Source organism: Anopheles ziemanni, chromosome 3 (assembly GCF_943734765.1).
Source record: "Anopheles ziemanni chromosome 3, idAnoZiCoDA_A2_x.2, whole genome shotgun sequence".
In the NCBI taxonomy this organism is placed as follows: domain Eukaryota; kingdom Metazoa; phylum Arthropoda; class Insecta; order Diptera; family Culicidae; genus Anopheles; species Anopheles ziemanni.
In genome coordinates, this window is record NC_080706.1 from 45,580,284 (window position 1) to 45,603,167 (window position 22,884).

Consider the following 22,884-nt stretch of genomic DNA (forward strand, 5'->3'; position numbering starts at 1 on the left):
GATCTAGTAGGTGTCGAAAAACTCGATAGCCCTCAGTAAACTAGATCGTTTGATTGATGGTAAACGGACGAATTCTTGCAATCCCTGAATCTACACATAGTAAGCGGCATGGACGATACATCATGGAGACGCATGGTGATTGTATGGCGAGATTGTGAACGATTCAGTTTTAGTTTCTTTCTGGTGGGGGCGGTTTCGCTTGGTTTGGTTTGTGCACTGCTGTTCCGAACGAAATACGGTACTGTAGAGTGAACCTATCGTTAACAGTACGTAGCCGGTTGGCGATCTGACGAGATCACACCGTACTTTCTGCGTTTAAGGACACACAATGGCAATGAGAATTGGGGTAACTGTTTGTTAAAATACGATACGTTTTAAAATTGTCTAAATCCTTCTATGCTTAATCTTCTCACTCATTACACCTCGTTTCCTCATTTTAATCAATCTTCAATTCTCTTCTCACTCGCATTCATTCTTTTGATTTTCTGTACTGTTCTTCCTCGTTGTCAACTTCTTTCAAAATAATTTATTATTTGGCTTCTAGTGGTGTGAGCTTGGTACAATCATTCATTTCTAGTAGTTATGGTTCCTTCTCGCTAATAGGCTAAATGCAATTTTTTCTAGTCTGTAACTTTATTTGAAAACAGTTGTTTTACCGATTTTTTTTTTCTCCGTTTGGTGTTGGTTTGTGACTTATATACCACAAACACTGTCTACACCCGCTGCGAGAGGTCTCCGTGTAGATGCCAAGCTTTGCTTCCTCATGGAATTAACCCTTCTTCGAAGACCGTTTTAAAAAGGTTTGTTTGGGGCAAACCATTTTCCGGTGCCATACAACGCTTCATGGTTTATGCATCCATAGTCTTCGACGTGGACGACGTTCTAGTTCGGTAGTTTCTGCGAAAAGGGGAAAACGTCACGATTTGATTAGAACATGGCAGGCACGAGGATAGTGCAGGAGAATGAAATTACACGCAAAAGCCAGGATTAAACCAAGCAGATGGGGGCTTGCTAAATGTTTCGTTCTTTGAAGACAGTTATTACTATTGCAGCGTAGTCTACTTTACCTCACGGTTGCGAGGCCGCTTTGGGGAAAAGAAAGCCGATAGGAAGGCAGGCTAGAAGCAGGCAGATTAGGAAAAGCCCGACCGCGATCATCCTAGCGGCAGGGAAAGCATAAAGTTCCGGTAAAGGGCAGTACGGTGACGGTGGGGGGATGGGCTGGCGGAATGGCTTCACAATCGGGCGTCGGTGTGACGATGGTGCGATTGGCCACGCGTGTTGCCAGCGGTGGAGGTAGTGCACCGGAGCAAGAGGGAATAGAGTCGGCTTTTGATTAGTTGCACTGCGTTGCTAGGATGTTTGCGGTAACGAAAATTGCGTTAATTCGTTCAAGTAGTTTTATAGACTTTCCGAAGATATCGGGGAACAGTGAACAAGAGAATTGATTTAACCTTTAGTTACACATCCGTTTGAACATTTACATTTGGTTAAATTTACAAGCAACAACACTATTAAAAAAACAGCAAGGTATGCCTCGTACCGTAGAACACAAACGGCGTTCGTAAAGGCGGTCGAAAACTAGAAAGTTATTCTGACCCTGACCGGAAACATAATGAACTAGATGCAAGCAGGTTTCCATTACAAAGAACTCGAAAGATATTAGAACACATTTGTAGCCTGAAGAAGAAGGAATGTGTAGGAAGAAACTCGCATTGCATAAGGATCTAATTCGTAAAGAATTTTCTATTGTATATAGCATTGGATTTCGCACCACTATTTAAGAATTCTTTCAACTAAACTGAAATATGAACAGGTTTTTGTTTACACTTGCGACTAGGAAACGAAATACCTAATCTACTAATTGCTTTATCTCAGACATTTGCCTAGGTTTGTCGGTTTGTAGAAGTTCTGCCCAAAAACCGGTGAGATGATTTGGTTTGACTAAAAAGAGTTTGGTGAAAAGCTCAAAATAAAATGTTTTGTCGATCCCAAAAAGGATAGCCGTGCACTCATCAAACATTTTGGCCCAACCATGACTGGACATATACATATTCACACAGAGAATGAACGGGACGCGAACATGCGGCCCGCTGTCAGGATAATACTTACTTGGTTAGTGTTCCACTATCGTACCGGCCACCGTAGCGTCCTGCGTCGCGCAATGCCGTTGGTGTCAGGAGCGAGCTGCTGCGCGCCTCATACGCCCGGATCGTTCGCGGTGGCGCTCCACTGGTTGTTGCACCACCACTGCTGCTTCCACCGCTACCTCCACCAGCACCAGCACCAGCACCGTAGTTATCCGACGCGGACAGCGTAGTCGACGAGGAGGAGGAAGCCGTTGCCGATCCGTGGTTGCCGCCGTCCGCGCGATTGTCCCTATCCTTGAGCAGATCTAGCGCGATCGACGAAGAGGACGAAGCTATATTAGTGCCGTAGCAGGATGAGGAAGCGGCGCCACCGACTCCACCGCCGCCCACGAACGACGAACGACGCTTCGGTGTGTAGGACGCCCCGTACGCCGCCGCCGCCGACGACGACGACGGAGTGCCTTCGTAGTATGTGTTGCGTGTGTACTTGTGGTGTTGGCTGTTGTTGTTGTTGTTGTTGTTGTTGTTGTTGTTGTTGATGATGTTACTGTTGTGGCGGTGGAGGTGGAGATTGTTGTTGTAGTTGAAACCATCGGTCAGCGGATCGTCGTCGGTCGCTCGGTCGAGGAGCCGCCGCGAACCGGTTCGTGACAACAGCGACGAAGCAGTCGTAGCGGACGCTTGCTGAACCGGATGGTAGTGATGGTGATGGTGTAGTAGGTGGTGGTGGTGATGGTTTGCCAGCTGGTGATAGTCCTGGCCGCCGCCCGTTGCCAGGGGAACGTCCAGGCTACTCTGACGCAGCTGGCGCACGCTTCGGTTCGATTTACTCAGGTTCACCATCGTGGCGTAGCGATTGTGGTGACTGTGGAGATGATCGCCACTGCGACCAACCGTGGCATACCCGTCGTACTTACCGCCACCGCCGTAGGGGTCCTTTGACGAGGACCGCAGCAGGTAGGACGAGGATCCACCTCGCGTAAGTGATTTCTCGCGTGTGAAGCTGCTACTACTGGTCGCACCACCGCCTGCACCGTAGTACCCGTAGCTTCCACCGTCCTTGCTAGCTGATGCGGTCGCCTGCGGTCCACTACCATTCGTACCCAACAGGTTACTCGCCGAGGCTCGTTTGGCCGGTTTCTTCTCGTTGAAACGCGTGTAGAAGCTCTTACGTCGGATCCGCTCGATGACGCTCTCCGTGTCCGGATCTACTGGGGAGACAGAGGTCAGTTGGGGGGTGGTTAGTAGCCGCGATTGGCGCCGGGACACGGACGACGACGACGCCGGTGACACGGACGCGTGCATCGGGTGGCCACCGAGCAGCTCGTCCGAGCACACCGACCAGCTGTCAAAGTACAGCTCGCGTTCCTCCGACGGCGAAAGGAACGTGCTGGACGAGTTGTCGTCGTACGGACTACTTCGCGAACCAGAGGAGTAGTTGGTGATGCTATCGTACGACGGTGTCAGTGTGCAGTAGAGATTGATATTATTTTCGTGGTTGTTGTTGTTGTTGTTGTTGTTGCTCATGCTATTATATCCTGACGAAGCCGTCGTACCGCCCGTTGACCCTAGTGTCATCTCGCAGGGTAACGGCGGGGGGTAGCTATAGTTATTATTGCTGCTACCTCCATTACCCATCGTAGCAACCGATGCTGCGGTTGGTGTGTTGCTAGTGTAACCGGTGGTAGTGGTGGTGGTGGTGTTGTTGTTCACGCAAGCCTTATTTGCTAGTGCTAGACTATTGCTACTAGGATTGCTGATGTAATTATTGTTGGCATGGTGGGAATTCTGGTGGTAGGGGTGCTGTTGTTGTTGTTGTGTTGTCGGTATGTTGCTACTGTGGTGATTACAGCTGTTCGCCCGCTGCAGGCGCTTCAGTTTTTCCGTCGCCGAGTGTACGGCCTGCTCGAGATCGATCGTCAGCGCACGGGCCCGGCCCCTTCGGTCCGGTTCTTCGCGGGAAGGAGCACTGCTGTTCGGCTGCTTCCGGCCGGGCCTGCCACCAGTCTCACCGGCGTTTTCACCCTCGCTACCACCATGGGGTGGCGGCGTTTGGCAATCTTTCTCGCAACCGGGATAGCCATACTTAACCGGTATCTGCGATATCGAAGACGGGCGGGCACCGGGCGGTGCCACCCTAAACTTACGCTGCTCACCGTCACCACCGCCATCCCCGTTGGAGAGTGTGCTCCCGGCGGTGGTCGGGTACTGGGGTAGCACGGTGTCACTACGGGCACCACCGTACGCCTTCTGGCGGACCACCGAACCAGATCCGGCCGATGATTTCGACGGCTGCAGTTCGGCGACCTCCCGCAGCCTGTGAACGTCGCGCTCGATCGGCTGCATCAGGTCGGGCATATCGGGACGGCGCGGGGAAGTCGGGCCATCGTCCGACCGACCACCCATCACGATGTGGCTAGACGACTTGGTATTAAGAAGACGGTTATTGCGTGAATCTTTCTCAATTTTCCTAAAAAGCCCCAGTACCTTGGTGACGCCACACCGGTTGAACGTGCCCGGCATCTCCTCCACGCTGACGGCCCGCTTGATCAGCTTCGATTCGGTCAACTCGGGCACGCGCGGCCCCGTCGACAGTTCGCGCAGGTTCCGTATCACCGAGTCGATGCGCGACTTGCGCGTCGAACCTTTCTCGCCCATCGGAGCGTCGTCCGGCAAGAGCGTTGCGTTGGTGACACTCTTGCTCTTTTTCTTCTCCTTCTTCAGCGGCACCGATTGATCCGCCGCTTGCTTCGACCCTATAACATCCGGTGTGTTGGAGGTCACTTCCATCACGGAGGAGCTTCCCGGAACCATCGCCGGTACAGCTGTATCGGGGAGAAGGGCTTCGGCGGAGGCCGCCTCAATGGCTGCTGTTGCGGCAGCGGCCGCCGCAGCGGCTGCCTTCTTCTCCTTGTTGCTCTTGCTGGTGTCCCGGAACTTTTCAAACTTCTGCCCAATGCTGGCCAGAAAGCCCTGCTTGGGTTTCTTTTCTGGCGATTTCGATTTTTCCTTCGCCGCCGAAGTGGTGGTCACCGCTTCAGAGTTAACCGTCGGGGGTTCCTTGATAGTGACCGTTTTACCGGTCACTTCCTTCGCCACTGAACCCTCCTTCGTTGTTTTCCCCGGGGCAGTTTCGACGGAGGACACTACGCTGGTCACTTTGCCGTTGGTTTCGGAAGTCGACGCTTTGGAAACCTTCTTCACGATCCGTATAACCTTTTTCACCTTCTTCGGCGGACTGGTGGTTGTGCTTCCCGACGATGCTTCCACTGCCGTCGAGCCAGTTCCGTTCGATTTGATATCCTCCGACGGCTGAGATGTCGCTCCGGTACCAGAATCCTCTTTCACGACTGGACCTCCTTCGGATGTGGGTGACTTTGGTAACTTTAGATCTTTCGGAGGAGTCAGCTTTGACGAAGGGAAACTCTTTGGACGAGCGATTTTGCTGACGGCGTTCGAAGGAGTTCCCGCACTAGTAACGGCGGGAAACTCGGCAGCGACCAAGCTTGTCGATTGTTGGTCAGCCGGTAGTTCCTTTGCTTCGGAAGCGTTCGACATCGGTGCCTCGAGGGAAATGTCTCCCGCAACGGATAGCTTGGTGGTGTCCTGTCCCGGTTCCTTGCAGGGATACGATTTCGGGCGTATCAACTTGGACTCTTTCTTCTGCTTCTCCGCCGATACTGTACTGGCTGCAGCTGGACGCGGTTGGGTGGCTACATCTGGCTGTTGTTCCACTTTTTTCACCTTCTTTACCACGACCGTAGGAGTGCTGGATTCCACGCCATTGGGCGTGGCGGTTTCACTGGTTCCTGTGCTTCCGCCGGCAACCACCTTCTTCACTATCTTCACCTTTTTAACCTTGACAATCTTCTTCGTTGTAGGCTTCGGTTCTATAGACGCTGGAGCCACGACTTCAGTCGGCGTTGGTGCACCATCCATGGTGGAAGCTGTGACTTCCGTGACTGCCGGGATGGTACTATCGTCCGGCTGCGTTCCACCACAATCTGGGCATCCCGGCACACTACACTCCGACGGTGGAATCGAAGGTGGCGGCATTTCTTCACCTGCACCGGCATTCTTCAGCTGTGCCATCTGTGCCGTAAGCGACGTCATGTTGGTCAGATCCTGTAGCTGCTCCTGCAGCAGCGAGAGTGTTTCCGCCGCCGACCGGTACTGCTCCGATCTTGCCGCTGGGTCTTCCATTTCGCGGGAACGCGAAAGACTTCGCCGGTGCGCACGAACTCCACCGAACTCCTCGTCTGCGTCCGATTTTTTGTACTTCTCCAGGAAGTAGCTCAACCGATCGGTGATCGTATCGTTCGCCAGCTTCTCCCGGCGTGCTCGTCCGCTGGCGCTTCCCTCGCGCATCGTAACGAGCGGTGAGGTGGAGTCCGAGCCATTCTCCATCGCCCCAGATGCAGACTCTTCGAGGTGGTGTTGTGGTCGTTCTTCCTTCGGTGGATCGAAAAAGTCGGGCCGAAGGAAGCGTGACAGACGCTTCTGCGTTGGAGCAAGACCCTCCGCCGCCGGACTGAAGCGGTGTGGTGATGGTGTTGTTGTTGTTGATGTTGTTGTTGTGGTCATGGAGTTGGTGGTGGTGGATCCTAGTGCACGTGTCGACAGTGTGTGTGGTGAGGCCGACTTTCTCGCCTCGTACGCAGACATACCGGAGACATCGCTGGGAATGCTGGACGAACCGTACGGAGCGTACTTCTCGTACAGCGGTGTCGTACTCTGGTACGCCGGTGGTGGCGATAGGATGTCCCGCGGTTGGCTTCCACCACGCCGGCCCCCTCCTCCGGACGCACTCCAACCACCAACACCGTAGTCGGTCGCATCGACCGATCTGCTGCCGGAACTGTTGCTGTAGCTTCGCCGGTAGAGTCGCTGGTTGGCCGATGCCAGTGACGACCCTCCGCTGTTCTGGATCGAGAGGGTACGCGAGAGCTTGCGAGCCTGTTGCGGAGGTAGCTGAGCCAGCAGCTGCTCCTGGACGCGCTGTGATAGCGCCGGCGTGATGCTGGACAGGGTCTCTAGGTCACGCTTCGACAGACGCAACTGCGACAGATCGAGATCGCGCAGATCCAGATTTTCCTCCGTCGTGCCGTTGCCGGCACCGTCCGCTTCGTCTGGCTGGTGGCTCGCACCATTGGTACCGCTTGCCACGAAACCCGTTCCCTCGCCTTCGACACTACTTCTTCTTCCTCCAACCCCCAGCGCACTGGAGCTGGCGTCCTTACTCTCACCCCCGTTGTAGGCGCCGTACGCGGCCAAGGATGCCAGATCCTTGTAGAAGGAGGAGGATGAGGCGGCGGTGTTGTTGTTGTTGTTGTTGTTGTTGTTGGTGGTGGTGGTGGTGGACGGGGGAAGATGGTTAGATGATGAGTGCGGATGATAGCTATACCTATTGTTATAACTACTACGGATGCTGTTGTTGCTGCTGTTTGGCGGCGGTGGAGGTGGTGGTGGTTGCTGTTGTTGTGGTTGTTGTTGCTGATGGTGGTGATGGTGGTGGTGGTGGTAGGTTTGGTTGCTGATGCTGCTGTTATTACTACTGTTCGTTACATGGTTATTTTGTGTTTTGGATCTAGTGCCTGGAAGAGATGGATGTATGGAACAGGAGGAACACAGAATGGACAAAGAGAGAGGGAGAGAGATAGAGAGAAAGCGGGTGAGAGGTAGAGAGAAAAGACGGAAGTATGTAGGAAGGCAGCCATTTCGAGTAAGGATCGACCAGGATCGCGAGCGTTGGAAGGAGAGAAGTAGAGAGTGAGAGAAAGAGAAAGAGAGAAAGAAAAAACGAATACAGTTCGCAAACGGGAAATCGACAAATTTTGCAATAGCCAAAATGTAAGATAAGGATTTTATCATGTGTTTTTGGTTTGTTTGTTTCCAATACGATCAGATCAAATCGTCGAGCGTCAGCATCCAGGTAGAAAAGGGAAGACCGATGGAGCGAAGGAAGGATGATGATCGTCATCAATCGAAAGTAAGGAATGAGAGGATACACAAATTTTGCCTCACCAAAGCAGCAAACACATCTCGGATGGATTCTCGTCGGGGGTGGAGAACAAAAATAAATTAAAAGAAAAAATAAATTTTCAAAACAAAAGTTTTTCCCTAAACGTACTAAAAAATAAAAAAATGATATATGTTAAATGACATATGCATTTATGTATCAGTTTTTCGTCTTTATCGTTATTCGCATTACATCGAGATTGCTCTCAGTTCGATCGCCATCTACGATGCTATGCGAATAACGACAAAAACGAAAAACTGATACATAAATGCATATGTCATTTAACATATATTATTTTTTTATTTTTTAGTACGTTTAGGGAAAAACTTTTGTTTTGAAAATTTATTTTTTCTTTTAATTTATTTTATACTTTTACGTATTGAACAGAGAAAACAGGAATGATTCTTTTATATGAAAATTGTCATTAAGTTAGTTGAGTCGGAGTGTTATAATCATTATCAAACTTAAGGAAGGAGTAGAAATACACTGCCTGTTACTGCAGGATCTGGCGCAACTCGTTTTGCTTTGCAGTGAACAGAATCGCGATGTCCGAGTACCAATTTGATAATCCTTGATAGGAGTAAGAGTAGGACTGCATTCTGTTTTAACGTTTGCTATGAGTACTGAAGAAGTACTCTCGTTCTACTGCACTGCTGCGAGAGAACACAACATGCGATCTCTGAATGTCACACAGCGCTCTCCCGGCAGAGCTGCTAAAGGAGACCAGCACACTATTAGTTCAAGTGGGCCAGAACGGGATCGCCAACGCACAGTCATAATCTGGGAGCGAAAAATGTGGGTATTGCTAGCACAATCTTTCATTACTGATCTTCTATCGTTTATCTCTGTCCGATTCATATTTTGCGACATCCGGGAAGGTGAATGCATAAAAACTTTTTAATAAAAACGGAGCACCAGCACCGTAGTGGATGGGACAGCGGAGAAAGGCTCACATACTTGGAATTGGTGGCGGGGAAGTGGAAGGAAATCATGAGCACGATGTGACATTAAACATGATTCAGCTATATGATGATTGATGATGATCTATGCTGGTGTTATCGTACACTACACACCACGGGTCCTTTCGAACTGAAACTGTTGCGAGAACGAGACCGTGGCGAATTTAAATTCATACTTACCACGCCTGCGTGAAGGTATATTTCCATTCGAAATAAAACCATTTGCCTACCCGCGGTGCTTTATTAAGGAAACGTAGTTTGTGCACAGCGAAGTTTTCAGATCAATTTCTTAAAAATCGATTCGTCCTTTAACGGTGCACCTGTAGCTTACGATCTTTGCTGGTCAGAGAAGCAAATAGTAGTACTTTCAAACACAAACATAAACTTGCATGCAAAAATTATCAAACGCTACAAAACATCGAAAACAAACAGGAATTAAAAATCAAAGCAATAATATAACCATTGAGATAAGCAATTATGTAAAAACAATCACTACAACCTATTTCGGAATAAACAGAATCCCTGCGGATCTTAACGCGTGGGGTTGCGTACGGTAGTACCCTTAAAAAAAGTGTGTTTTCTTCACTGCTTTTTGTTTCCATTTTATTATCACTTTCAATAACGTAAAATAATATGTTTAAAAAAAGTCGTTACGAAACAAGGTGTTACTTACTCGATGGTAAACTATTTTTTTTTTTTCGTTTTGCACACATCAAACAAACGTCCCTACATAAAGGCTATTGGTTGTGAGAAAAGACCTGTTACAAACATGAAAGACTACAAAGATCCATGTATCAGAAAACTGGTGGAAGTTACTTAAGTACTTGCCGGTTTATTTGTTCAGCGATAAACAGTTTTGTTAGTATATATCAAAAAGGAATAGAAACTAGGAGGGGGGGGGACGAAACGTAAAAAGAATTTTTTTAAAAGAAACACATGTTAACGCATGCATTGACAACATATCACCTTCGTGTGATCGAACGATCGGTGTGTGAGTAGAGTGTTGTTTTTGTGTGTAGCTCGGTGAGTGCGATCGTTTTCTAACATTTTTGTTTCGCTTTGGGGTTTTAGATTGCGTTTTATCCTTGCCAATGCGGCCAGTTTTGGTAGTATAAGCAGTTCAGTGATGGAGAAGATAGCAAGCAACAATAACAGCACTTCATTACTTCATTCGTTTGTCGAATTATTTTCAGAGGTCACGATGGTTATTCAATCCTGGCTTCCCAATTGTCTGTTCCATTTAGCTTGTTTCGTTTTACTCCTTTATCCAAAAAGCTTCCTACTCTAAAATTCCTTGTCGTGTTTCAAACAAATGATAACTCTATTTCATTCCAGCCGATCAAAAGTTGGATCGTCGCTGAACGAGAAACATAAAAACTACTTGCTATTTGGTGCGTTAGTGTGGCAAAGAGGCATCGTATAGGCACAGTTAAGAGGTATACGGACTATGACTGTTGGGCTATTCTACAACAGTGGAGGCTGTTCTTCGCCATGTTTTTGACTCGTTATCCTTGTTCTAACGTTCTTCTCATACGCTTCACGATCGAAAGCGCCATCGGGACGATCAAATGTTGTCGCCCGGCGGAGTGCCTGTTGTTGCTGTGTTGCTGTTGTTCTTGGAGGAAGAACTGGACTTGCTAGTATTGATAGTGATGGTATTGTTGTTCTGGTTGTTGTTGTTGTTGTTGTTCTTGTTGTTGGTGGTAGAAGAATTCGTTGCTGAAGTTGTACTAGAAGCTAGGGTTGCGGGTGGAGTCGAGACTGTGTGGGAACTACTACTCGTACTGGTTTTTGGTACATGAGATAACGTAACGCGGAATCCCACTGCAATCACATAAAAAAAAGAATAACACGCAACAATGAGCATGGAATGGACTGACAACCGAAAACGACAATGAAATTATAATGAAAGGAAATCTTAAACACAGACAGACATTGCTCAGTTACAGGTGCATACAAGATTGGCCTTCTATAGCCGCTGCTGTTTAATGCAAAGGCGAAGAAAGAAGAAAACTGAACATTGAGAAAACGGTCAACATAACAGACGGGACAGAACCGTGAGGCCATCATGCTCGAGCGTATGAAACGACAATGAAACGGGAAAGTAGTACAACATAATGTTCCCGAAATGAGACTCGAACGTGAATACAGAAATGTTCCACAATGTTGCGGCAGTGTTATTATTTTTGTATGCTTATCGCAGCGAGATTCCTTTTTATGTTTTTTTTGTAAGAATAATGAATTATGAAGCCGTGAAATCGCAATGATGCCTCCACAATGGTAAGAAACAAGAATTTTTCTCCCCATGTCCAAATGCACCAGTATCGATATTTTTTGTTAATTGTGATCTGTAAATTACGTTCATGGCACTTTCAATTTCTTAAGGTACAAGTATAAGTCTTTTGAATACATTTGTTTTTCATGTCCAATTGCTTAAAACTCAATTTCTTTTCATAAAAGCCTGGTTAAAACAGGAGTACATTTCTGTATTCTTTGCGCACCAGCGACTTACTACTTCGCTAGTTTTACAATCACAAATTTACAGCGCGTTTAAACGATTATTGGTAACCTATTACCAAATATATTTTTTGAATATCTCTAATTAGTTCCTATGATTTGTTATGCATCTTCCACACAAATTAAACAGGCCAAAACAAATCAAGGACGAAATGAAAGCTCTTTAAAAATTTTACCCAATAATATGGAAAATACAGAAAATTATTAAAACGCAAACATAAATGATTTTAAGCTCATAAAAAAATGCACTCAATAATATAAGTTTACACACATACACAAAAAGACACACACACTCGCTCTAAGGACGAACATTGATAGATGGTTAAAGTTTGACAGAGAAGAAGAAAACTGGCACAACGTCGATCGAATCGACGACTGCCATGCCAGCTCGAGCTAAGAAAGATCGGGCTTCTTTCGGACAACCTTGGAGTGTTTTGTACAATCAACCAAAAATATTCCTTTAGTAAACCTCTCAATTTTTCTGACGGGTTTCTTTTGTTGTTATGTGGTAGAATTGCGTGGCTAACATTTTTTCGAATTATGTTTATATGTTTTATATAATTATTTGCCATTGATGTGTGCAATGCAGTTCTTTGGCTCTGCAAACTTTAACCATCTCTCTCGCGGAGTTTGTGCGGTGATTGTTACGAAAACGAAAAGAACAATGTTTCCACCATGATCGATCGTTTGCGGTTTTGTTTAGAAGAGCACTGATTGAATATATAGTCGAAACATAAACTTCTTCAGCGAAAAAAAAAACGAGAGAGATAATTGTTTTTATTCAATTTGAAAAAGAAACTATTTTAGCTAAAAACGTTAATAAACTAAAATGAATCTCTCTCGTCACGTTTGGCAAGGAACGACAAGTTTGAGAGGATAACTAAACAAATATTTTGGATTGACTTGCAGAGGCATTGGGTGAGAGAAAAAGAATACGGATTATTGCTTTTAAAATTCGAATACAGCTTTTGTTTTTGAGAAAGAAAAACGTAACTTTATTTAATTGACATGTTTTGCGCATCATTTGATTCGTTGTTATCTACGGTAGACAGCTAAGCAGCTTCTTTAGTCACCTCATTTTTCATATCAGCACCCTTAAAAGTTTATAAAAATTGATTGTTCTACTGTTTCTTTGCTTATCTCGTGCCATCATATTTTTTTTTATTCATCAGCCACCGATACGGGTTGGAACATTTTTCTTTTCCTTTTTTCTCGTGTCCGATTGTAAGATATATATATTATATATTATATATTTATATAAATATACGCAATACAATACCAAAAACCAAAACAAGAACGAACACGCTACGGGACTACGCTCAATCCAAACATTCTATTCGATGTCGTGTAAAAGTGTGAATTGCTTTGCCAATTAGTTCGGTCGCGGAAGAAGGCATTACTGAGGAGCCACAAAAATTAAAAAAAAAACGCTCCGTTTACCTCTATAAAGGTTTTGGGTTATGCATGGTTTGTTTTGAGTTTTTGTTCTTCTTGGATCAGTTGTGTGTATGCAATGAACCAGTGATTGTAATAGTCGCAAACGTAATAGTGAATATATAATAACTAGAGAAATTGAAAAATAGAAAACAAAAATAGCTACCTTCAATCGAGTACGCGCTTTGCAAGCCAGTCGAGTACATAAGGAATATAATGCATGTTTTAAAAAGAAAGGTATACACCTCTACAACCATCAAAAGCCCTAGAGCACACCAAAGAGATGATCATTGAACACATGGAAGCATGGTTTGGCGCATGAAGGCAACGACCGCACTTCACTTGTTGAATGAATGATAGTTCTAAGTTCACTTATCGTTTTAAATCTTTTAGATATTTTCTGTGGTCTGGCAAACTTCTCTTAATGGGTTGAAATCAAATGAAAACAGCAACAGGCTGAGATAGACTATTTCTCTTTAAATTCAATTACTCTTATCAGTTAATTGGTGCTCTTTAAATTTCAATTACTCTTATCAGTAAATTCGTGCTGCTGTTGTTGTCCTCGGCCATTGTTGCAATTGGCCCCCAACACCGTTAAAGGCCACGGTACGCACATTCAACCTCGGGGAAGGTTCATCGAGAGGGGGTGGGGAGAAGGGAGCTCAGAGCATCAAAGTAAAAATTTAAAGCGATTCTTTGCTTCTTCAGAGTTGTAGCGGTATCGATCAACAAAAATAAAGTGAAAGGTGCAAAAGTAAACAAAAAACGGTAGGGAAACACATGAGTAAAAATATCATTGTAAAACGAGCTTATGTTATCATTCCGTGAACAGCTGGCGCAGCACTCAGTCACGAGTAAAGTAAATGGCAATAGGAGCAATAGTAATATCGTAAAGTGATAGAAACAAAAACCCTATGGGTGACGACACCTACTTAAAAAAAGCTACGATATTCACCTCTTGGAAGTGTGGCTCCGCTGCGCGAAAACATTGAATCGATGTCCGTGCTCAGATCCCGCGACATGCTATGCCGCCAGGCGGCGTTGGCCCCGTGGCCTTCGTTCATGTGCCTGCGCCGATGGGAAGACAGAAGAAAAACATATTTTACCACTTCGGGATAACTTATGCAAAAGAGCAAGACAATAAAAAGAACATGAACCATAATGACTTATATTTCGAACTGAATAATGCAATTGATTTACTATAAACTATCTTAAAGTGAATAGTATCGAACATTCAAACTGATAATTTTAAATGTGGACAAACGTGAACAAATTATTAGAACAGAATAGTTGATACATTAAATTCACAATGAAGAATTCTGTCCGATAAACTGTTAATAAGTAAGTCAAATTGAAACGAAATGAAAAAGACTTGGTTGTTGGTTTGCTATTATTTGTTTTCCTTAAATCAAAACAAGTAAAACGTATAAGTATATACACAGAGTACCTACACAGATTGTAAGACCTATCGCCCTAAATAAGGTAACTAAGCTAAATCGCCATAAATTGCAGTCTTGTGGGGATCCTTTAAATAGCGGTGGTGCATGGCAATATGCTAACCCAATACATACCTTCCGAATGGATCCTGATGCCAGAAGGGGGCCTGCGTTTGACGCAGATTGTTCATGAACCGTGACGCTGGGAATCGCGGCGAATTGACATCGTTTACGTTGAGACGATTGGTAAGGGCACGAACCTAGGCGGTGGAAAGGAGATAATGACACATGAAATCGATCGGTGTTAGTTTAAATGCATCTATGTCTTTTTCCCGGCACTCACCCGAGAAAGAAGCGTGGAGAAGAGATTTTCGGCAGTCAAAATTTCGAAGCCGTCGTCGTCGTCCTCTTCACCAGAGCTGGCCGAATCGTTCGGGTCCACCGTACCACGTTTCGATGGTCGCGAGCTCCTGTGGAAGCGAAAGCGGGACAAAGCGAGAAGAATGAAATTGAATCGATGCATTGGACTGAACTGGCCGTGTGGCCAGCGTGAACTCCTTCTATCCTACGTACCTTAAACGATGCATCGTGTTGAATTTCGGTTCCTCGGAATCGCTTTCACGTCCCAACGAGGTATGTCGGTTCAGTCGTGGGAAAGGTGATGCATCTCCACCTTCGCCTTCGTTTTCCATTAGTAGCGAACTAAGCGGGGACGAAAGAAAAAGGGATTTGTGATTTAAATCATCAAAATGATGAATTGAACTCCCCTTTGAGACCCTTTTGGTTTGGTTGACCAAAAACAAATCAAGTATAAAAAAAAAGCATCAGTATCAAGAAAAGAGTTTTGATAGAGATATTTGGGTTTGACCTTTGGTTTCACATTAAAATTAGGTAACAGATGCGATAATTACCCTAGTCGACGTGGGCGACCGATGCGTGGTTTCATTCCGAAGCCTGCTCCGGCAGCGGCAGCGCCACTCGCGTTCGTAGCGGCGGACATGTTTGACTCGGACGGTTCCAAACTGTTGGCACGTGGCGTCACGAATCCACCGCCCTCGACCGCGATCGGGATAATATACTCCCGTGGGCTCTTCTTGATCGGCATCGTCGTGCTGCCACTGTTGCTGATCGTGCCCGCCGACATGATGCCGGAAGCGTTCGTGGAAATCGGTCCCTGCGAGATGGTGTTGTCCGAGTCGTTCGAATCGTTGGTCGACTGGCGGGATAGGGTGCCGGCTCGTGATGGGACGTTCGATGAAGTCACACCGCCGTAACCAGCACCGTAGCCAGCACCGGACATGGTGCGCTGGTATGCGGGTGGCTTTTGCTGCTGCGCTGCCGCGAATGCCGAAGACCCTTGCTGGTCCCGGCCCTGAGGTTCCAGGCTGTTTGCACGCTGGTGCAGATGCTGCTGGTGCTGGTGGGCCATCGGGGCGAAGGCGGGCGGAAGCTCGCGTCCGATCGGGGCACTGCGAAGGTCCGGCATCTGGTGCTGCACTTCGGTTGAGAAACGCATCGGCGGGAAGGCAACGGGCGGTTGAACTGACGGCTGCATGCGTTGTTCGGCCTGACGTAGGAGACAACCGATAAAAGAAATATATTTTTTAATTTTATCTATCATAATGAGTGCGGTTATCAGTCCACCTTGTCTTTTTCCATGGATTTTTGAGGATGTGCTTCGACAATCCACTCTAAAATTACAGTTAGACGTAACGATGGCATTAGATAGCAATAGCGAGAAGTGAGCGAGCGATGGGAGGGCGAAAATGAGATGCACTGTGCTGACGCGTCAGGTTCCCCTTTACAGCGTAGAAATTTCCCCTTAACCGCTATGCTGTTGCTAAGGGAAACCAAATACCGTATGCGTGATAATGTTTGCACCACCGTGTACCCCATTTACCGTATGCGTAATAATGTTTGCACCATCGTAGTAAAATAGCTTCCGTTTTCTCTGGGCATACAAAAGGAAATGAAACGTTTTCGTGATTTTGGTGACAATTTCGAATCGAACATTGCATTTACTCTTGGGAAAGGTGGCAACGAGATGAAAATAACCAACGCAGAATAAAATTAATAATAAAACTACTTCCATAAGGTTGAGCACAGTAAACGGGACTTTAACCGGGCCCTGTAAACGGGCCGTATTACCGGGCCCTGAAAACGGGCCATGTTACCGGGCCCTGAAAACGGGCCGTGTTACCGGGCCGTGTTACCAGGCCATGTAACGGTGTCCTGTAAATTGGCCGGGATACCTGGCTCTGTAAACGGGTCCTGTTAACGGGCCGTGTCACCGGGCCATGTAAATGGATTCTGCAACCGTGTCCTGTAAACGGACCGTGTTACCGTGTCATGTAAACGGGTCATGTAAACAGGTCCTGTAAACGGGTCCTGTAAATGGGCAATGTAACCGGGCCATGTAAACGGGCCGTGTTACCGAGCCCTGCAAACGGGCCGTGTTACCGGGCCCTGTAACCGGGCCGTTTTACCGGGCCCTGTAACCGGGCCATGTAAACGGGTTCTGCAAGTGGGCCGTGTAACCGGGCCGTTTTACCTAGTCCACTCTAAAATTACGCTTAGAGGTAACGATGGCATTAGATAGCAATAGCGAGAAGTGAGCGAGCGATGGGAGGGCGAAAGTGAGATGGACTGTGCTGACGCGTTAGGTTCCCCTTTACAGCGTAGAAATTTCCCCTTAACCGCTAGCCGGTTGCTAAGGGAAACCAAATACCGTATGCGTAAAAATGTTTGCACCACCGTGTACCCCATGTACCGTATGCGTAATACTGTTTGCACCATCTTACTAAAATAGTTTCCGTTTTCTCTGGGCATACAAAAGGAAATGAAACGTTTTCGTGATTTTGGGGACAATTTCGAATCGAACATTGCATTTACTATTGGGAAAGGTGGCAACGAGATGAAAATAACCAACGCAGAATAAAATTAATCATAAAACTACTTCCATAAGGTTGGGCCCAGTAAACGGGACTTTAACCGGGCCCTGTAAACGGGCCGTATTACCGGGCCCTGCAAACGGGCCGTGTTACCGGACCCTGAAAACGGGCCGTGTTACCAGGCCATGTAACGGTGTCCTGTAAATTGGCCGGGTTACCTGGCTCTGTAAGCGGGTCCTGTAAACGGGTCCTGTAAATGGGCAATGTAACCGGGCCATGTAAAAGGGCCGTGTTACCGGGCCCTGCAAACGGGCCATGTTACCGGGCCCTGTAACCGGGCCGTTTTACCGGGCCCTGTAACCGGGCCATGTAAACGGGACGTGTTACCGCCGTTTACCGGGCCCTGCAAACGGGCCGTGTTACCGGGCCATGTAACCGGGCCATGTAAACGGGCCCTGTAACTGGGACCTGTAAACGGGCACTGTAACCTGGCCCTGTAAACGGGCCCTGTAACTGGGCCGTGTAACCGGGCCGTTTTACCTAGTTTGTATAAAAAAAAATACAGGCATAACTATGCAGTACTTACCTTTGTCTGTGCATCTCCCAGCAGCTCGAGGGGCTTGTTGGACAGCTTTCGTCGGGGAAGCGTGGCAGATTTCAGTGTGATTTCGGCGTGTGAAGTTTTCGTCTCATCTCGCGGCGTGCTCGGGATGCTACCGAACAACACTTCTGATAATTAAACGTAAGAGAAGATTTTTTGAAACAACCACACAACAACACAGTCGTACAAAATACTCACTTCTCGGGATGGACATTGTCTCGATGGGTTTGTTGATGCCGAGCGTGCCAGTCGTCGAGCGGCCGTTGGCCCCGAACGGCATCGGTGGCTTACGCAGCCGCCCGATCGGGATGGCGTTGCCAATGATTTCCCGTGCGTTCTTAAGCTTCCGCTCGCGCTCGTTGTCCTCCATCATTGAAACGCTCTCCGTGCGGGCGCACAGCTGATCGATGGTGGGCGTTGTCGGTGCGCTTGTGTCGCTCGTTTTAGCTCGACTAAGCATAGCGATCGAGTTTTCCATCGAACGCCGGGCATCCTCGAGCGAGAAGCTACCGACCGAGCTCTTCGAGTCGCTTTCCTTCACCTCGTCGTCCGATTTGCCACTGGTGGTCAGCGAAGGGGACTCCGTTGACCGACAGTCGTCGTGGGACTGCTGGAAGCCCGAAATGCTCTTGATCGGCCCGGACGTCGGGGGTGGAGTGGCCTCCGGCTGAAGTTCCGGTTCGTGTAATTTCCGCTGCTGAGCGTCCACCAGTGTAGATGCAGACGGTGGAGGCTTGGTGAAGGTGGCCGAGTTGCTGAGGCCAGTCTTTCGTTCGAACTCCTTCTTATAGTTACCCACCGTCGGCACGCCTCCGCCTGGGAGCACAAATTTCTTGAACTTGTCCGACCCGGCCGGCTGCTGCTGCTGATGTTGGTTCATGGCCTGGAACTTCTCCGCAGTCTCGAGGATGCGTGACTTTCGCCGTTCGGCCGTTCGAGCGAGACTTTCGTCTGGCAGGCTGCTCTTGCGCTCGACGCCGCTGCTGGCCGACCGATGGGCGGACCCGACCGGATGTTGTGTGTTCACCTCATTGATGGCCGAGGATAGATCGGTGGTTTTGTTCTTGCCAAATACCTTCCGAACGGCCGGTATAGCTGACGACGCTGGCTTCGACTCGCTGTTATCACCAGCCTTCTCCAACTTCTCCAGCTTCGCTCGAACACTCGAGACAGTTTTGACGGGTGCTTCGGATGTGGGAGTGCTTGCAGCCGACGCCGATGTTCCATTGGCACTGACCGGTGGTGGTGGCTCGGAGGATGGATCGACTTTCGTTGTTGATTGTACTGCTTGAGCTTTGGATTGATGCGGTTGGGCGGCTGCCTCTAGTAGCAACTCATCACACATGTTTTCGAGGTTCTGCAAATCCTCCAGCACGTCAGTCGCCTCGACCAGCTTGCCACTAGGGGCTTCGGTGGAACGAATCGGTTCCTGCTGTCCAACAGCTTCTTCCGCTGCTGGCTGCGCTTCACTTGTCTTCTGCGTCTCCACGGGCTGCTCCAGCTCAGCCTCCTTGGCTCCCTGCTGCTCCTCTTCCTCCATGTCCATCACCTCCGGAATGCGCGGCTGTGAAGGCGACGGATCCGCCCTGTCCTTCTTCTTTACCGCGCCGGTAGCATTCTCAGTCGAAACCGTCGTCTCAAGCTTCCGCTTCGTCTGTGCCGGACTGCCCGCCGTTGCTTCGGCCGGTGTGATGGTGCGCGTCGGCGATGGCATAAGGGCAGCTTCACCGCCCGCCGCCACCATATCCAGTATTCGCCGTTCCGCCTCCGTTCCACCCATGTCGACGATCGAACCAACCGAGTGGCTTCGCTGGATGCGATCCTTCGCCTTAGCCTCGTCCTGTCCGTTGCCGACGAGTAGCTGGTCGGCCGTGACCGAGGGTGGTGCCAGCGACAGCAGGACATCCAACCGGACCGGTGTCTGGTTTGCCAGCTCCTCCGCCAGATCGAGACAGGACTCATCGTAGCCCTCGTTCACCCACCAGTGGTTGCAGATTTGCTCGATATTGGCACGCTGTCGCGGACACACGGTCAGCATTTCACGGATCAGTGGTGACGCCCGGGACGGTTTCTTCGGCTCAAAATAATCACCCTGGCTGATCTGCTTCACCAGCCGCTTGAAGTTCGCCCCATCGAAGGGCATCGCACCGTACACGAGGGTGTAGAGTAGCACGCCCAGCGACCAACAGTCCACCTCCGGCCCCAGATACGGTGTCCCCTTCACGATCTCCGGCGAGGCGTACAGCGGAGAGCCACAGAAGGTGGCCAGCAACCGCTGCTCGTCAAACACGTTCGACAGTCCGAAGTCAGCAATCTTCGCGTTGCCATTCTCGTCCAACAGGATGTTCTCCAGCTTCAGATCGCGGTGGCAAATTTTGTGCTTGTGACAGTAGTAGATGGCCGTGGCCACCTGGCGGAAGATGCGTCGTGCCTCCTCCTCCGCCAGCACCTTCCGCTCGGAGAGGTAATCGTACAGTTCGCCGCCGGCCGCGAACTCCATGACTAGTACCATTTTCTCACGGTTTTCAAATACTGCCAACGAGAATAGAGGAAGAGTCAGAAAATATGACGGTTTAATTCAAACGGAGGCTCGTTTTACTGCAGAAAAACCGAAATTTTACGGGAATTTGTCGATATGTGTATTAAAAATATAAGGCAGAAGTGATACAAGCGTTTAGAAAATGGACCTCCATGTTAATTTGCTTCTCTTTTTTCAGTTTGATCAATCATCAAACTGTCTCTGTCGCACCCGGTTTTCTCTCCAATCAAAGTCCCTATTTTTTCTCTTTTTCTCGTAGTGCTAGTACTTCTTCAGAAGTATTTCGGTTTAATCTGTCTAGTAGGCCATACTTCTCCCGATTGTCGTTGCCGACTAGCTTTGCTAATTGTTTCGATTTTTTTTACTCCACTACACTACACTACAATGACGTGTAATCGTTTGATGAGACGCCCGAAATTTACAGAAAGTCCATCAACGGCTCCTAGGGAGCGTGTCCCTTAGTGTTTAATACGTTGGCAAAAACAAAACGAAACAACCTTTCAGTATATTTGTCTCGCACAAACACAAAAAACAAAAGTGTTGACCTCATTGAATTAAATATGACACAATTGCTGTTGAAACACGCACATTAAATATCGCTTTAAATTCATCCCCCTTGTGATGCGGTATAATCCATTCCAATGGCAGCCAAACCCAACCAGCCTCTACGAAATGGCTGAATTATGTCACCATGGCAACAAACGGTGCGATTAGCATATTCTAATTACCATCGATTCTGATTATCACAGCGCTATTCGCCTAATTTTCCGTAACCCAAGACCAGTACCGACCGAACCAACCGAACTGGGCCATTTTTCTCATCCGCTATCACGTTGCGCTTATGCCGGGGGGGGGGGGGGTGTTTTAATCAAATCACGACAGTCTTTCGGTGTTCCGGGGATGTGGGGGTACTGAACTGAAATGAATTGGGTCGAGGTTCCCCATTTCGTTATCATTTAATCATAGTTGGACCAATCTTGGATCCTTTTTCTCTCCCTCTCTATCTTGCACATACACCCACACACATGTCGACACATTAGAAAGATCAGGTCGACTACCGACCGAGCGCAAGCGTCCTATACAAAACTAATTATCTTTTATCTCCGCAGCCTTCACGTCTGCGACCTCGACACCATGGCATCTATTGGGCGACCTCAAATCTAAGGGTGGCCTCCAACCATTCCCGGTGACCTCCGTCGTGGAGTAGCGTCCGTAGGTCACAATAAGGGATGAAGGAAAAATGGAACGTTACCCCGCCCGATGTCCGACTGCGATCCTCTTTGCAATACACGCTTCGAAACACACTGGACAACATGCCTCCTCATCAATCCCGGGATGGGTGGGACGACGACGGGGGTAGTGACATACCTTCGTAAATGTGTATTATGTTGGGATGCTGCACGGAGCTCATAATCTGCACCTCCCGCCGTATCCGAATGAGATCAGCTTCCGTTTCGATTTTGCTCTTCTTGATGGTTTTGATGGCCACCTCCTGGCCGGTTTCCTTGTTGATGCCGAGCTGCACCTTGCCGTACGTGCCCTGGCCGAGCTTTTTGATGATGTCGAATCTGGGTGTGGAGCAAGGCCATCATCATCGTCATCGTCGGCGCCGTAGTCGGGAAAATGGACCACATTCGTGCAAGAAAAAAAGAGAAGAAAACCAAGATTGAATGAAAAAAGGGCAACCCACAAACAAACAAATAAAAATTGAATTAAACCTCAATTTGCCCAATCAAAGTGATTCTCCGAGCCGGGGAAAGTCGGTTCATATTTTTTGTTCTATCTTTTGGGTGTTGAGCACGAAGCAAACTTTTCCTGCTTTGCAAACCCAATCCTCCCCCTCCCCCTACACACCCACCCCACCCGTATACTGACCTCTGGCGAAGTTTTTTCCTGTGATTGTTCATCTTCACGGTACCGGTGTTCTCTATGCCGCTCATGATGTTCTCTATCGTGGCCTTCTGGGGCGGGTACTGTTGGGGCGAGGGCGGCATCGCCTCGCCGCCCTCCACCTGCTCTCCTATCACCATGTTGTTTTTGCTTTATAAACTATTTTATTATATCCTCCTATAAATCCGCTCCGTTTTATTTTCCTTCTGTGCGCAATGTTTTGTTTTTGTTTGCCCCCCCACCTTTTTTATAGCTACACAATCCACTCGCTATCACTAGTGTTGCGTCGTTCGGGAACAACTGATTCCAGTTGTCCTACCCGGCTGCCTCGGGCACTGCGCGGCCGTAGAAACGTGGCGCGGAGGGACTTCAGCTTGAACTGAAACAAACCACTCGATCGAGGAGTTTCCCGTCTCCGTCGAGGAAGACTGAAGCGTGGTTTTTGTTGCTTTTCATAAATACACTCTTCCGCCGGCACATACACGCACGCACACTAGCACACTACACA

At 48.1% G+C, this 22,884-nt stretch overlaps 1 protein-coding gene across 1 annotated transcript; it reads right to left on the minus strand.

The window, feature by feature from the left end:
- Positions 1-1,235: 1,235 nt before the first annotated feature.
- LOC131284859 (uncharacterized) lies at positions 1,236-22,516 on the minus strand. The gene is made up of 14 exons (XM_058313718.1): positions 22,362-22,516; positions 21,855-22,054; positions 18,146-20,479; positions 17,933-18,075; positions 15,367-16,022; positions 15,029-15,157; positions 14,799-14,925; positions 14,591-14,715; positions 13,975-14,087; positions 7,437-7,684; positions 6,733-7,376; positions 4,950-6,621; positions 2,113-4,838; positions 1,236-1,353 (listed from the first exon to the last, which is right to left on the minus strand). The coding sequence occupies exons 1-14, from the start codon at positions 22,514-22,516 to the stop codon at positions 1,236-1,238; spliced, it is 9,390 nt and encodes a 3,129-aa protein (XP_058169701.1).
- Between the last annotated feature and the right edge of the window lie 368 nt (positions 22,517-22,884).

Excerpts from the sequence above, each read along its gene's own strand:
- LOC131284859 (XM_058313718.1), bottom strand. The coding sequence starts at position 22,516 with ATGGTGATAGGAGAGCAGGTGGAGGGCGGCGAGGCGATGCCGCCCTCG. Across the intron at positions 14,926-15,028 it reads AACACGATGCATCGTTTAAG|GAGCTCGCGACCATCGAAAC; the intron begins GTACGTAGGATA and ends TCGCTTCCACAG. Across the intron at positions 7,377-7,436 it reads CCCCGTCCACCACCACCACC|GATCTGGCATCCTTGGCCGC; the intron begins ACCAACAACAAC and ends TCCTTCTACAAG.